Here is a 16,859-nt window from a genome sequence, read left to right on the forward strand (position 1 = left end):
TTGGAGTGGAGCCTTCTCAACAGGAAAGTCTCCTGGTGTCGCTCAGGAGAGTGGAGCCAGTGTGTGGCTTGGAGGTGGTCTGCTGTGCGCCCAGTGGAGATTGGTGCTGATGATTCTTACCAGTTGTGTGTATGTGCAAGGGGGAAAAAAATCAGAGACGCCGTCTGCCTGCTCCCATCTCGCGCGCGCTCTCTCTCTTCTGCTCTCTCCCTCCCTTTGCAAACATTGGATTTAAACCTGCTCAGAATTCAGCACAGAGGAAGCAGCCTCGGTGGTAGCAGCAGCAGCAGCAGCAGTAGCAGCACCAGCGGGAGCTAACCCGGCCGCGCACCACAGCCTAGAAATGTACCATCCCGCCTACTGGATCGTCTTCTCGGCCACCACTGCCCTGCTCTTCATCCCAGGTACCCAGCAAAGAAAGACGTTTTCTCTCTCTGGGTGATGGTGCAGCTGCTAGGGCAGAAGGGGAAGGGGAAAGAGGGAGAGGCAAGGAGAAAAAGAGGGAGTGCAAGAGGCATGTGAGTGAAGGTAGGCTTGCCGTGTGCACATGCACACAAGCACACACACACTAACTGGCTAGCTGGCTCTCAGGCAGACAGATGCCCACAGCAAGAGACTTGCTCCCTTCTGGGGGAGCTGGGTTCGAGATCCACACTGTACTGCAAGGCGCTGCTGGTTCTGTGAAAGGCGCAACTGGCATTGACCAGCTGTGGTCCCAGGGGTAACAGAAGAGGGGCTTAAACTCCGGGTGCAAAAGCCTTGCGCGCTGCTGTCGGAACCTGCAGCAGGAATTGGCATCCTGCTCAGTACTGGTCTCTGTTTTTCTGAATTCTTGTAGATCTCTGCATCTCTGTTTCCCGTGCTTTTTTCCCTTTTCCCTTCCCGTTTTTTTCTCTCTTCCCAACGCTCTCTCCTCTCCTCTTTTCCTTCTGAACCCTCCCCTCTGTTCCCACTCCAGATCCCCATGTCCCTGTTTGCCTTCTCATCCTTTCATGAATTCTTCCCTACTGCATTTTTTTTTTTTTTGTCTTAACACAACCTTCCACCACCTCTTGTCCTTTCTTTATCCTTCCATCAAATGGGCAGATTGTGCCTTTGAAATCCACTTTCTCCCTGGTAATCTTCACATCACAGCAGAGACATGAATTTTCCTTAATAGATTTGATCTGATTCAAGCCGGGGGAAGGTTGGGAAATCTAGTCCCTACCCAAGGGTTGTGAGAGTCCCTGGGAAGAGTCTTTAATGCAGTGCTCTTTCTCACAGCACTTACTTATTTGGGCAGACCAAGTCTGCAGTGACCCAGGTAAAATACCGCAACCCTCCCTAGCCAGCCTGGTAAACTCCTTGCAGAAGCTAGCACATCTTAATAGGGTTGGTAATTGCATTGGAGCCCTCTGCAAGCAGAGGACCATGCTCACAGGCATCTTTCACACAATGCTGAAGGGGCTGGGAATGCTTGCCAACATTTTAGGCAGCATCAAAGGGTCTCTGGGTCTTCCACACTAAACCTCACCCTTTAGGGGCATGTCTTCCTCCTCTCCTCTTGTTGTAGCGAATGGAGATGTATGTTTTCCATCGTACATTAGCTTAGACCTAAATTCCTTCACATATGTACAGACATGAATGCCAAGATTTGTAACCCTCACATTCATAGGTAAAGCACATAATTTTTTCATTTTATATTGAGAATCCCTTGGTCAGATTTTCTCCCCCCCTTTTTTTTAAAAATGTAATTCTGCAAAGTATTTCTAAGCTACTAGAGAAAATTAGGAAAGAAAAAAAAGAAACTTTATTGGAAGAAAAGAGAGAATTGAATTTTTACAAAGAAAAGCTATCCATTGTATAATGTTGTGTCACTTTATTAAATACATTTTAATTAATTTGAAAAATTTATGCCCCCCCCCAATTAAGTTTTTGAATTGAACTTTTCTGAGAAGAGATGAGTTCTAAACCAAGTTCCCAGATGTCTTTTGGGACAGACAAGTTCAGAGTTGGGAGGGCAGTCCCTTTTCTTCTCCTAGGGTCTCCAGTATACCAGGGGGACTGGGAAAGGCCACAGGCAGAGTCCTGGGTTCAGTACCTGCCTGAGCCTGGTAGAGGGAGCCTGATAGGTGCTTCTCATCTTCTGCAAAAAGATAAACTTTCCTGAGAGTTCAGGAAGTTCATCGTGGACTAATCGCTCCTCGCGCTGTGGTTCTAGGGGCTTGGGTTAGGACCTTCTTGGGGATTATATGGGGAGGATGGCGAAGGACATACTTCACAGGCTCTCTGCATCTCTCATCCTGTCCTAAGGACAGACAGTGAGGAAGCCAACAGGCTGAGGCTGGGACACAGTGCACACTCCAAAGGCAGCCAGGAACTGAGGTGAAACTTTCCTCTAGGGATATCCTAGTACCCCAAATCACTGTGCTTATAGGGAGCAGGCAGTCCTGGCTTACAGAAACATCCTACAGAAGATTTGAAAGGGGACCCCACCACAGTCCCTGAGCCCTGCCTGGTGTGAGTGTGAGTGTGACCAGCTGTGGTCATTTGGGAGAACAAGACAGGTATCTGACCAGGGTCGACTTTACCACAGTAGCAGGCTTTACTACCTACTCCGAGGGATGCTCTAACCCGAATGATCAGAAACAGGGAGGAAGAAAAGTTGGTGTTAGTGGAAAGAAGGAAGGAAGACACCTAAGGCCTCCAGCAGGATCTGAACCTGGAATCCCAATGCATCCAGAAAACCCGCGTCTCCCAATTGCTCACATCTCTTCCTTACTTCAATGTCTTTGAACTTCTTTTAATTTTTTTTTCTTTTGTTTCAAATCCTGCCTTCCCTCCCAAGAGGCTAACAGTAGCTCTTTAGCCATTCACTCCCCCAGCAGGTAAAACCAGGCTAATGTGATCACAAAACCTTGACCTGGTTAGGCCCCTGTGCTATCTCAGTCTGTAGCTTTCCATTTCTTTGAAAAACCACCTTTTCAACTCAGAATCATTTTCAGGTTAATGCTGTTGTTTTCTGGTACTTCCCAGGGGACACTGATGCTCATAAATTGTTTTCCTAAGCAGAATTTCTAGGGTGGGAAGACAGTTGCAAGGGGGCAACTATTGAGCTCATATCCAAGACAGGACAGGAAAGGGGGTGTGGTTGGTGATGTGTCATGCTAAGAAGCATAGTCCTGAGACCCTGGGCATCTAGGGAGTGAATGATGAGGCTGAGTTGGTTGTCCCACATAGAAAGAGACATTGAGGTCTTTGATAAGAGTGTTTGTGTGTGTATGTGCATGTGTTTGTGTGTGTTATGTGTGTGCATGTGTGTATGTGTCTGTGCATGTATGTGTTTGTGTGTGTATATGCCTGTGTATGTGTGTGTATGTGTGTGTACATACAAGCTCACTGGGAAACCTAGGCCCCTTGATAGGTAAACGATTTTCCACCGACCCATATCATCAGTCCCAGGAGTCTTTATGACCTTGAATCTGAGCATTGGTGGGAAGATAAGTATGATGGAGAAGCCAGAAGTTAAGGCTGCTGGATATTTACATCAGAGCCTCCTGGGAATAGGAGCTCAGATCAACATATGAAGTCCATCTTAGACAATAATATGTATAAATGCTGAGCACTTTAGGCCCCTCTGATGACTTCCAGACCAATTTGTCTAGTTCAAAGTCACTGTCCATGAAATGTAGCCTTTGGGTAAAAACACATCTTTCCTCCATGATCTTAACATCACAGCCATGAGACAGGGTTGTGTAGGCTACACAAAGTCTTAGGCAGTTTAGGGAAAGATTGGATTTATAAGCTGGAAGCCTGCTTTTCTACTATGTAGATCATTGCTCCAGTGTGTTCCTTTTACTCCTAGGTATTCAGGGGTCTTCTTGCCCATGTACCGAACAGAGAATTGCTGTGAAGATGGACCCTGGGTTTGTGACCTGTCACATCTTAAACAGGTTTCCCATCATTGATTGCCTTGAGCTTGGCTGGAAAATTCCCAGAGGCTTGAGATGTGCTCATGTTCTGCATGCCCCTTTCTCCTTTGTATATTTTACTTCATGAAGGATCTTGGGTCTTTGGACTGAGACAAGGGCATGAAGAATTTTTAGCCAATTTGATGATTTCTGTCCCCACTCCCTTCCAGTGTTGAGAAGCCTGGAGGGCCATTTCCCTGTGTGAGAAGAGTCAATCAAGAGACTAAGCCCCAGGGTCCGATTATTGAAAGGTTTCATCACCCTTTTGCCAATATTTCCTTCCCACCTCAGCTATCACGTGGCTCTCACTCCCTGTAAATGATTGGTATGTTAATAAGGTCAGGCCATGTCCCGTTGGCATTCAGCACTGGCCAGTGCCAATAGCAGGCACTTAGAAGAAGACAGGCAATACCTGGCATTTTAGTTGCCTGGAGCTGGGCAATGTGAGATCAGTCAGTGATACCAGACGGACTGAGATGCTCGTGTGTTGCTCCAGGCACACCTGCCTCCTTGCTTTCCTCATGTGGTACCCTCAGCCACAGCCCCAAAGCCTGGAGCATTTAGGAGATGCCCTCAGTAGCCCATACCTTCTTGTGTTTGTGGTCTGGCAAATCTAGTGCCTGGATCTCCCATGTCAGCCCCTGGAGACAGCCCCTATGCTCACAGCTTCAGCCTGGCACCTGAGCTTCATAGGGCAGCATGTCATTGGGCAGTTTCTCACTCAGTGAATCTCCGCAGCAGCTTCTGTGCATACTGAAAGCCAAGAAGTTACAGGCTTTGTTTCAGAACTTTTTGGAATACATTTAGTTTGTTCTCCAGGTCTCCATTTTCCCGTCTGTAGAAAGGGTTCCAATTCTGTATGCCTCCTGTTTTCTACTGGACAGAAAAACCAAAACTTTAGGTTAGATGTTAACAAGGGAAACCTTAAGAATTGTCACCATAATTGAACATATTCCAGTCTCTAGTGACATAGCAAAGGAAGAAGGGTGCTCATGTGTAGGTGACTAGAAAATATGGTTCTCACTGTTGAGGGAGGCAAAAGACAAGATGGAACTCTTGACGTGTCTCTGTTTTTGCCACGGTAATAAAAGATAGCTGAATACAACACATGTGTTCCTTTATTCAACAAGACTTTATATATGCTCTGATTAATTAAAACATCTCCCAGCTTCAAAACCATAAATACAGCAAACTAGAAACCCGTCTTACCCTTTTCCCTCTTTTTGGCCCTACTGAAGCCATATACTGACTTGGACTTTGGTTTTTCTGTTGTGCAAAGCTAGTGGTAAACACAGGTCTTCTTTGCGTTCCTAAGGGTCTACTTGGTAATGTTTTCAGTGAGGTGCAGTGTATGTGGACTTATTCAGCATCCTTGAACTTGTGCAGATTTCAGTAGCACAGTCTCATAGCTTCATGTTCACATGACTCTTTTCAGCCTGCAGCCTAGGCTTTCCTCACCTTGACTCCCTGGCTTGGGTCCTGTCAGCCTGCTATCCTGTCTTCTTGTGGATGGTTTCCATCCATCTGCAGCTGCCTGCAGCGGGAGAGAGAGGACAGATGGAAGTAGACCCACTCTCCTTGTCACGGAACTTGAGTGTCAGTCCTCAGATGGCCTGTGGCTGCTGACAGGCTAAGCTGTCAGGGATAGTGGATACTAGCACCTTTGCATGTTGATGGAACCTTCCAGACACGGAGGCTGAGTATGCTGGTGTCACCTTGGGGTGGCTTTGTTCTGCTGTCCCACTCTCGACCATGGTTTCTGTGTAGCTCTAGGTCCTGAAGTCATCTGTTCTTGCCATTTAGGCTATGGTCAGGAGCTGAAGATCCAGAATGTGCTACTGATTTCTAGAACCTTCATCTCCAGTGCCTTGCCGAAGGTGGGGTGATACAATAGGAACAGATACAGTTCCAGTAGCCGGATTTCTGATCATTCATTGAGAAGCACATGAAGTAACTCTAAGGATGGAACAGAAAGAAGTTCTAAGCCAGAGGTGAACATGAAGACAAACACACTTGTGATTACTTCCCTGCAGGTGTGTGCGCAAGCACGCACACTACTGTTGGAGCTTCATCATCCTCTGACAGTCACAAAGTCACTCCTTATGCTGAATGCATGCATACACATATATACGCACACCATACACACGTTTGCGTGTGTTCACACATACACTCACACATAGCCTGAGTTTAGCTACTCGTAAAGTCTCAGCCAAAGCTCCTCACAAAAAGCAAGTCCATCTTCCACTTGACTTATGGTTTTGCCCCTCTACAAAAACACCAACTAGCCTTCAGCCTCAGTGCCCTCCCTACTGGCAAAGCAGGAGTCTGTGCCATACATGGTCATTCGTGTGGGACTGTTTGCTTGGCAACATAGAAACTCACTACAGCTACCCACTCTCTTCTGTACCCCAAAGTCAGTGGGCACCAGAGGCAAAACTTCCACTTATCTCTGAAGATCCCCTCCTATCCAGAACTCTTGGTGCCCAGAGGCTGAGACTCCCCTGCAGCCAGTAAACTAACTTAATTAAATGTTTGCAGAATGCTTTGAGACACCTCTGGGCAATGTGCTGGGTAAGTGCAAAGCATTATCATTATGAGGCTACACATTGCCTTTAACAAGCAGGGGCACTGTGCTGAGAGACCCCTGGAAAGGCCAAGATGAATCGATGCATCAGGACACAGGCCATTGATTGGAATGGCTGCTTGCATGTTCCTGGGAAATGATAAGTGACATTTGAATTGAGCACTGAGGACCAAGGTCTAGAAAAACAAGAATACTGGCCATTCCAAGGGACAGAGACTTTGACATGGTCCAAGTGGCTATTGCTATTCTTGAACTCTTGTATTGTTTTTTTTTTTTTGTTGTTGTTGTTTTTGGTTTTGTTTGTGTGTGCATGTGTGTGCGTGTGTGTGTGTGTGTGTGTGTGTGTGTGTGTGTGTGTGTGTGTGTTTTGTAAATTTATAATGCTATTTTACTGCACATGAGCATTTGCTGATGAAGTCAGTAAGGAAAACAATTGTCACATGCTTTATGACTTGCCTGGGAAATTTACGTTTACTCTTACTTGTTGCTTAGCAAGCAAATATGGGATATTACCAGATTGTGTGGACTTCTAATTGTGTAGAGTTTACAAAATAAAAACCAAAACCATCAAAATTGGACAAAGTTCAGCGCTCCCCACTTCTCCACACCTTGTTTCATCTTTCCTTCCCTCTTCCTTTCTCTCTGGCCCTTTCTTGGCTTTGGTCACTTTGGTTAATCTTAATCTCTCATTAAAGGCTCCTTAAACCTACCCTTCCTCAAAGGTTTTTTACTCAAGCATAATATATATATATTTTATGAAACACTTTATTCTTCCTTCAGAGTTTGGCAAAAGTATTGCTTTCTCAAAAGAACCTTCTTGATGATTTAAGGTAGTTCGGCCTTCTTTATTATGCAAGTTCTCAGCGCCAGGCTTCTCTTTCCAACACTGTGAGTTTATGTACTGATTTTATACCTCTTTTTCTTCCACCTTCTGTGGTCCACAGAGCTACACCACTTTCTTCTCCAACACATTCCCATTCCCTAATTCAGGTTAAGTGTGCAGAGTGTTTGTTGAGGAAGTGAATGAGTGGGTGAAGAAACGGATTATGAATGAGACAACAGCCAAACTCTTCCCAGTACTAGGTGTCATCTTACTCTGCATATCCTTTTGATCATGCTCTCTGAATTTCCAAAAATGCCCGGGGTCCTGGGTTGTATGGCCAACAGCTCACTCATTTGTGGAGTGGGCATGAGGCTGGGGAACAGCTTTGCTAGCGGGAAATGAAAGTATCTAGAAAATGCTTAGATATGAGGGTTCACTCAAGGGTTTATAAATACCAGGCAACACTAGCCGTGATCTACCAACCAGGCAAAATCACAGCGCAGTGCTGGAACCGGAAAGTTGTGAAAGTAACATCAGAACATGCATACCTGTGTAGCAAGAATTCTGAAATGTTGGTTTCTTTAAAAGACACAGCAACATTGTAAGAGTATATACATATTTATCCCAGCCCTGGGGATATGAAGCTCTTCCACAGCAGCTGACCATGGGTGGCCTTGTGCTTTAGCAGAAGCAGGGTTTTGCCAGCTCCAGATAGTTTCTGCAACTGTGTGATGTTTGGAATTCTGGGAAATTTTTTTTTGGAGGGTATATAAATGTTAGGGCCCGGAGAGGCAGAGTTGATGGTTGGTGGTTGCTCATGGGGGTTGATTAAAGTTTGTTAGTAGTTGTGCTCTAAGGAGAAACAAGAAGAATGGTATTAGAGTTATGGGTCTCTCTTTCTTTCTCCCCCTCTTCCTACTTTCTCTCTTATTTAGTGATAGGGTGTGAAACAAGAGGGATAAAGGATGGGAAAAGGAAGGTAGAACCCACAGAGTAGCTAAGGCAGGCTACATGCCTGAGAGTATGAGACATTCTGTAAACATGGATGTGACCCTAAACTTGCTATTGGCTTAATACAAACTGAAATGACTCAGCAGATTTAATCAGGCTGCCTGTTGGAGGGACCTCAGTTATTTGAGATTTACAGTCAGGTCCCTGTGCCAATAACTGAGGATTGTAATAATACAAGAAGAGATTTTGTTATTTACAAGAAATGAAATGCTGCACCATGGCTAGGACAATGCAGATGGCATGGGAGGTGGGAGTTAAACATGACCAAGGGACACAATCATATCATTTTAATGGGAAAGGTAAAATTGGGCTCAGCAAGACAAAAGAGTTATATGATTCTATTGTTTTTATACCTACTCCATTTTATAGTATAGTGTATACTCTGTTCATCATGGTTCTTGGGCTCTGGATTACAGAGGTTTTGCCTTGTTAATCTATGAATGCTTCACAGTGCTAAGCACAGTTATTTCTCAGATGTTATTTACTGAATGATCATTTTGGGACAAATGTTTAAACTAAAAGAGTTATGGTCAGTCTGGGTTTGCAGCTAAGTAGCTACTGTGTTTGGCTAGCATGCCCAGAGCAAGAGACACACATGTGTCAAGCCAACAACCTATATGATTAGAAAATTACAACTCAGACAAGGATAAGGATAAGGATATTCTTCCATGATTGCCTGTGACAGTGACAACTGAGTAAAGACCTGAAAAGAAGAGAAATAGGGATGTTCTAAGGCCCAGGGAAGAGGCTGTGAGTTGATTCAAATGAGAATGGCTCCATTCAGCTCCTATTTGGATGTTTGGGTCCCAATTGGTAGACTGCTTAAGAAGGATCAAGAATTGTGGCCTCATTGGAAGAGACGTGCCACTGGGGATGGGCTTAGAGGTTTCAAAAGCCCATGTCCGGTCCAGTCTTGCTCTATTTCTGCTGTGCAGTATAAGTGAGATGTTAGCTTTCAGCTACTGCTCCAGTGTCTTCCAGCCTGCCCGCCTGCCATGGTTCCTGCCATGATGATCACGGGCTAACCGTGTGAAGCTGTAAGCAAGCCCCAGGTAAATACTTTGTCCTATACATTTCTTCAGTCCCAGTGTCTCTTCCTAGCAATATAATGATGGTAACCAAGATAGGGAATATAGTCAGGACACCCAGAGTGCCTGTGAGGTCCTGGCTCTGATACCAGGGGAGGAAGAGTGCAAAGGGAGGCCAAGAAGTTAAAGATATTTTGAGGCAAGAAAAGACATACTTTATTCATCAGAGCACAGATATTGAGACAGGCATACACAAGGGCTACACACAGGCTGGCATAGGTCCAGGCAGACTGGCACATTGGGTGCAAGGAAATAGACATTCAGGTCGACACAGAAAAGCTGGTGAAGACAGGGACAAAGGCCAAGCTTAAGACTTCTGACCTGAGAGCTATACTTATATAACACCCACAAAAGAATGGCACCCAGTCAGAAATGGCTATGTAACAGACTACACCACTGCTTAGTTTTGGATTTCCTAGACAGCCATGTCAATCATTTTGCTGCTGACACATAGCCCCTTCCCCCAGTTGTCCAACCTTAGCCATCTCAGCTAATGCTGGATATCTCTACCAACACCATATTTTTCCCAAACATAAACTGGACTGTTTAGTCTTCTGTTCTCTACAAGAGCTCTGCAGGAAACCCAAGGGCTTATTCTACCTGAGTAGAGGAGAGAGGAAGAAAGTATGGCCCAAGATCAAACTTCCAGCTTGTTGTGCAAGGGCCAGAAAATAAACGTAGTTTCTGAGGGCCATTTTGGTTGTAATTCTGGAAGTGAGGGTTCATGATTGATAGAACTCATGTGATGGGGTGTGGACCATGGTGTATATCCTTAAGTCTTATTTTTGCAGCTTGCAGAATGGTTTAAGGATGGATATGGCAGTTGGGATGAGACCACTGACTCATCTCAGATGGAAATGGCCATGACTTAGACCTCTGGGAGAGGTAATTAGAAAATTGAGGCATGAATAAACTTGCCAGTATTAAATAAAGGAATATTGTGGGTGAGTTAGAGACCATGGAATATGATTCTAACAGCTGACACATAGTGGGCGAGTCCTTGTGATCTATAAGTCCCACTGTCAGCGCTTTGCCATGAACCCTCTCTCAGCTGATGTAGAAACAGATATAGGTGGCATGAGGAATTCCACCCTTCCTGGATGCAAAACAATTTCAGCCTTTGACACCAAGTCCAGTGTGTCCCTGAACTTCTGAATATAGTTAAGAGATGACAGAGTTCTAGCTGTCCTGTCTGCTGTACTCTACCTTAGTTTTTCCCCTGGAAACACCCAGGCTGTGATTGGAGAAGCTTGGATTGGATCCTTGAGTGACTATGGACACTAATTCAACAATGATGACACCAGAGTATGTGTAACAACCCATGAGACAACCCATATCAGGGACCTTCTGTGTAGAGATTTGCATCCGTGGCTTCCTTAAAACATATTTAGGTCTTTGGAAAGGGATGTCGAACACTGTCTTGTCTGCCCCCTCACTGAGGTGATGGAGGTCTGAGATTCTGTTAAGTCACATAGTTAGAGACTCCTCTGGAAGACAGGTGTTGTATTCTGACTGGAATCATTCCTCTCTGATAGTGAGGAAGGGAAGCTAAGATTTAAATTTCAAATGAACACGGCATTAAAAGATGATCCTTTGCCTTGGCTACGATTCTGTTCCATGCTGTTTATTCATTTTAGCATTTCATTCCCTAAAGTGTTGTTTTCACTTTAGTGCACAGAAGAAACAGCGAGGGATAAGATGAGTCAATGGGGGAAAACCCAAGAATTAGGGTCTGGGGGGCAAGAAGCAAAACAGAAGCTTGGTTCCTTTTAGAATAATGACCCTTGCAACTAAACTGGGAGAATTCTAGAAATACATGGTTTCTTGGTATAAGGAAGGCTATGCTTAGGATAGTATAATGAAGAAGTGTCAGATTTGTGTCAAGCTGACAGGATTCACATCAACCTGTTTGGTCTTCCCACTATGACAGGTGCTGGCTTTTATCATCACTGATGGCAAACAACTCTTTTAAAAATATGTGTTTGGCCTCAAAACTGTACTAAACCAAGAGAAAACCCATACTGAGAATATTTTAACCTCTATGATAATGTTTCATGGTGGACTTACATGAGCACATCATTTGCAGGCGTATCATACCAGTTCTGTAATTAAACAAGCAAAACGGCCAGTCTCCTTTCCTCTCAACACCTCTGCTTCAAATCAGCAAAGTGGAAAGAGGCGCATGATAGCTGCAAGGAGTCACAGATACATTCAGAATGAGAAACAAGAGCTCAAACTCAGAAGCATGCCAGAAAGGATCAGATGGTAGGGTGAGACACAGCAGTGGTAAGGCAAAACACCTAGAGGCATGCCTATTTCTACAATGACAGGTTTAAGGAAGCCCGAGGCTACTCTGAACAAGCCAACTTGGTTCTTCTGAGTAGACCAGTGCCAAGGGATTTCCTGTATTCTTCAATGAGAGGAGAGGAATGCTGGAAGAGAGAACATGGCAGATGGAAATAGCCCATTAGCTTGCAGGCTCCAAGAGAAACTGGGGTTTCCTTAGGAGTCCCCTGGCGTTATCCCATATCTGGATGGTTCCCAGTCTTACTTGGCACTGGGATGGTTGCTTCTTTGGGTGAAGTCCAGATAGGAAGGGATGATGAGAAGTACTATTGAGTTATTGAGATTCTGCATCCATCTTTTGCTGATGAAACCGTGGAGACTTAGAAGATCATGGGCACTAACCAACTGATGCCAGCTTAAACTAATGACATCTGAACTATGTGGCCATTGCTTGTGGTGACCCAGACAACTGTTTGTTCTCTTCTTTCACTTAAATGATCTGTATTTAAAAGCAGATGATTAGTAGCCTGTGGCCATCTCATGGGAGCACTTATGTCATGAGTCCTGCCATGACCTTTGACTTTATTACTTCTTTTTATATAAAGCCCATAGCCTTAGGCAAGTGCTAAATTCTCCAAGATGATTACTCTGCATAGAATAATGAATTGATCTCAACAGTACCTAGAAAAGCTCTAGCTCTATGAAGTTACTGGTGGCCAGGTCTTACTTATCTTTGATAGGTTAATTCCCTAGATTTTCTTAGAATCCTTTCGCTTCATGTTTTTATCTGGCTATGGTGAGTGTGACTGAAACCCTAGGGTGGCACACACTCTGGTTCCGGAGCTGGCAGCATGGTGGAGAAGCTCTTGGTGTCTCTTCTGCTGGCCTGAAATGGGTTCAGTTTACTTCTGTTACCATGGAGACCACTGTGAAGTGTTTTTTGTTTTCTCAGCTGAATTACTTGGACCTTGCCAGAGAATGGGGACCTTGCCATTTGTGTTGTGATAAGAGAGGCCTGGCGTGAGTAGGAAAGGACTCTGACTTACAGCCTAATGTCAAGCTAGACCTTCCCTGTGACTGTCTAAGTTTTAGGCCCTAGTTACTATCCTTACCAAAAGCATAATTCCCAGGATGAATCTATGGAGGTAGAGGAGGCTTTTGGAAAATTTGAAACATTTTGTCTGTCCTGCACATATGCTGAAGAGAGTCCTGAAACATTCCACCTCATACTGGATGACTGGTGAATCCCAGAGATTGATTCCTCTTTGATCAAGCCTACAGGAAACGATACAGCATCTCAGATCCTAATGACCTCTTCTCTCCTATGAATAATTTGAGTCCATAATGAGAATCATTCATGTAAAGAACATAAATGGGGTAGCTTATAGGACTGCACATCTGCCTTCTACCCTGCTCTAAATCCAAAATGTTGGTTAGTAGTCTTGGCTGGTCCCCAGTTCTGTAAAGGGCCCTTGAATACTGCACTAAATGACTCTCAGCACTGTTTGATGGGCAACAGTATTCTGTAGCACTTTGCTATAGTCTTGAGAGCTGGGGAAGAGTGGATCTCATGTACACTTAACAAGGTTTTGCCTAGGATCAGATGTATACTTGTTATAGGTCCTTTTGGAATGACAATGTCTGTTAGCCTAGCTTTTCTGGGAGAGTATCGACTATGAACTATGCGTTCTAGTCTCATTTTGAACTGCTCAGTTTCCAGCATGCAGTCCCCATCTTCATACATTACAAGCTGTGTATGTGGCCAAACCATATGAAAAAAGTAGATGCTTCTAGAACCCCATCAGACATTGTTGAGCAGGGTTGATTGGAGTCAGGGTTTCTGGAAAATACAACTGCTTGAAGATTAGAGTTCCAGAGAGACAGCTGACATTCCCACCCCATTAGTCCTCTAGAAGCACCACTAAAGTCTATAAGCTTCAGAAGGCAGGAGAATTACAGTAACATTGTCCTGTCTTGTGTCTTAGTTTAAGTGCAGAAGCAATGAAGAAGATCAGAAGAGAAAATGTTGGGAAAAAAATCCATCAAAGGCAGCATGTTCTAACCTCCTATGTCCCCCACAAAAATTATATTGTATGTTTCATTCCTCTTTATTTTCAATTCTTGTGGCTGGTTTTGGGATGGAGTGGAGGGAAGTAGGAAGAGAGAAACTGTGACTGACTTCCCAGTGCAGAGACAGCACTTTCTGGTACCCTATCCTGTTGGTGTTCCCAGGTGCTGGTACAGGGTGCACCTCTTCAGCTGTAGACCTCTCATTATGGCCTATATTTGGACTTTATAGTGTTCAAACAAATTAATACATAAGAAACATCTTGACTGTTTTTTTTCAGATTCCCCAAAGACTCTTTTGAACACTCAGTGGTGATCTGAAGAGTCTCTATGAAGCCAGGGGCTTAGCCAGAGTGTGAAGATGGTAGGAATGACTAATGTCTTAAAGTCGAAGACTAGCTCAGAATTTCTTATCCAAAAGCCTTGCTTGGGACCCAAGAGGTTTGAGATATCGATTTTGGAAAATTTGCACGTATGTTATGAGATCATTAAGGTCGAAATAAAAACTGTCAGCATGAATGGTTTATGTTTCACACAAAGTTGACAGTTGATTTTATTCAGTATTTTGACTGAGGTCAGGTGTGAGATGCCTCCTTGAAGTGCCATGTTAGTATTCAAGGGTTTTGGAATTTGGAGCGTTCCAGATTTTTTGTTTTGGGGTTAAATTTGCTTAACCTGTTCTAGAAAGGATCAATGCCACCAAGTAGGAAGGTTGCAGGAGCTGAGATGGGACTGAGGAATCAGCCACCCAGAGTAGAACCTTAACAGCACCAGAAATCTATGTACAACAGCCCAGCTCTCTTGAGGTGGACTGGTAGACTCCCATTGAAATCCCTTTCAGGATTATATCCCTGTGCAGGCCTTTGTTTGAGGCCTTCCCCCTGCATTCCACTGTCCCACCCACCTGTGCCCACCTACCAATGCACCTATGACCCACTAATTCTCACATCTGATTCACCTGTTCAGATGCTAGCTACCCACTGTCCCTTCACACACCACCCACCCAATCACATTTGTTCACACTCATGCGCACATCCACACAGATTTCTCAGACATCTGTTTACACACAGCTTACTTAATCACCAACACATTCACACCAACACACACACACACACACACACACTCACTCACACACAACCACATCACCAGCCCTCTATGCACACACTATTCACCAAACTACATCCATCACCCATTTAGAAACATACCAGCACCTCTGACTCATGCTCTACCTACCCAGGTAGACCCTCCTACAACATAAGCACACACCACTCATTCCCATCCCTACCCACACACATTAGCTTCTCCCACTCACCAAAATATACATGCTACATAGCAACCACCCACATGTACAACATACTGCCCACCTTACCACATACCCATACACATATACATTTATACATTTATGTATTTTCCCAGATACACATTCCATATGCTTAGACATATACACTATACAATTTTAAATACACCTACATATATTTGACCCCACCCTGCAACATATACATATCACCTACCCATGAATAAGCACATGCTCCCACATGCCTGTATATATTTAACTGTCACGTATGCCACACACCCATGAAACACACATATTATCCCTAATCTCCTTTTCTTCTTCAAAAGGAGTTGTCATAGGCCAAAGGGTTAACAGTGGATCAAACCCAACTGTGTCCCTGTGGGACAGAGTATAGAGATAAATCTCTGGCCACAAACCACTCTGTGTATTGGGACACTATGGTTGCTGTGGCAGACCCCATTTTGTAGCAGCTGCACTGTTTTTCAACAATACTACCTTTGTAGCAAGAATGGGTGACCATCAATGAATACAAACTAGCTTCCAGAATGATATTTCAGTCGTCAAAAATAACGATTGAGGGAAAACAAATGTCAAACAGTCTTTGTAAGAATTAAAAGCTAAGCACAGGGACCATTTATTTCAATTTTCTGGTGATTCTACATCTCTAGTCTCTGCTCTTTTTCCCTCAGTCCTGGCTGGGTCTCAGTACCAGTTAGCCTGGACATACTGAGCCTTGTCATCCTGGTATTGGGTGGAAATAACCTTTATCCTGTCAAAAAGTCATGCTGAGGTGAAGTTAGAATTGCTTTCTTTTAAAATTTATTAGGTGTGTGTGTGTGTGTGTGTGTGTGTGTGTGTGTGTGAGTCAGTTTGTGTCTGCTCATGCATGCTAATGTACATATGAATGCAGATATGTGCATCTGAGTGTACCTATGAGAAGGACAGAGGTCCATGGTAGATATCGTTTCTCTCTCGATCTCTCTTTTATTTTTTGTTTGCTTGTGTTTGTTTTGTTATGTTTCTGAGGCAGTGTCACTTACTGAACATGAAGCCCACAAATTTGGCTAGACTTTTCCTCTGGTAAGCCCTTGGGATTCTCCTGTTTCCATCTCCTAGCCTTGGGATCCCATCGAGGCACTGCCAAGTTGGACTTTTTACAAGGGTTCTAGGCAGTCACACTCAGGTTGTCTTATCTGTGCATGCAAATTTTCCACTGAATCATTTCCCCTGCCTCGAAGTTAGAATTTACTGAAGGAGGTACTATTAACAAAAAACATAGTAAGGAAAACAGGAAGATAAGAGTGGGGACAGGAAAAGCTGGAGAAGGTTGACTTTCTTGAGCATAGTTTGATGCTGAGTTACCTCAAGTCCAGCTCCAGAACTGGGTCAGTCAGGAGAATGTCTCTCAGTTCCCTGGTTCTTTAAGGCATGGATGACCAAGAACCACAGGCAGCAGTCTGGAGCCTGAGGCTTTGAGGCCATTTCCTTTGGACTGCTCCCAGCCATGGTTGAGCGTAGTAGAGACAAGTTGTATGTGGTTCTTATAGGATCCGGTTTTCTCTGAGGGTTGGCTTTGGCTCAAAGATACCTGCAGTAGCTTGTTAAACTTCTCCCAGAACCTCACTGTTTTGTCTACTTCCTCCCACCCACCTTCCCGCCAGCCTTCTCCTCACCTTCACCAGAGACCAAGCCAACACAGCAGTCTGCTGGCCCTCCTGGCTCCTTTGCGTTTCTTTCACAGTTTCTTCCCCTCACA

The 16,859-nt window shown here is 44.4% G+C and overlaps 1 protein-coding gene across 1 annotated transcript in view; it reads left to right on the forward strand.

Moving 5' to 3' along the window:
* Nucleotides 1-343: 343 nt before the first annotated feature.
* OPCML (opioid binding protein/cell adhesion molecule like) overlaps nucleotides 344-16,859 on the forward strand; it is a gene marked incomplete at both ends in the record, with an annotated part of 1,083,292 nt that continues 1,066,776 nt past the window's right edge. The window contains one exon of the mRNA XM_080929744.1: nucleotides 344-404. Within this exon, the coding sequence (XP_080785870.1) occupies nucleotides 344-404 (61 nt within the window). The remainder of the gene's footprint in view (nucleotides 405-16,859) is intronic.

The sequence above is a fragment of the Micromys minutus genome, assembly GCF_963924665.1.
Source record: "Micromys minutus genome assembly, chromosome: 16".
Classification (NCBI taxonomy): Eukaryota; Metazoa; Chordata; class Mammalia; order Rodentia; family Muridae; genus Micromys; species Micromys minutus.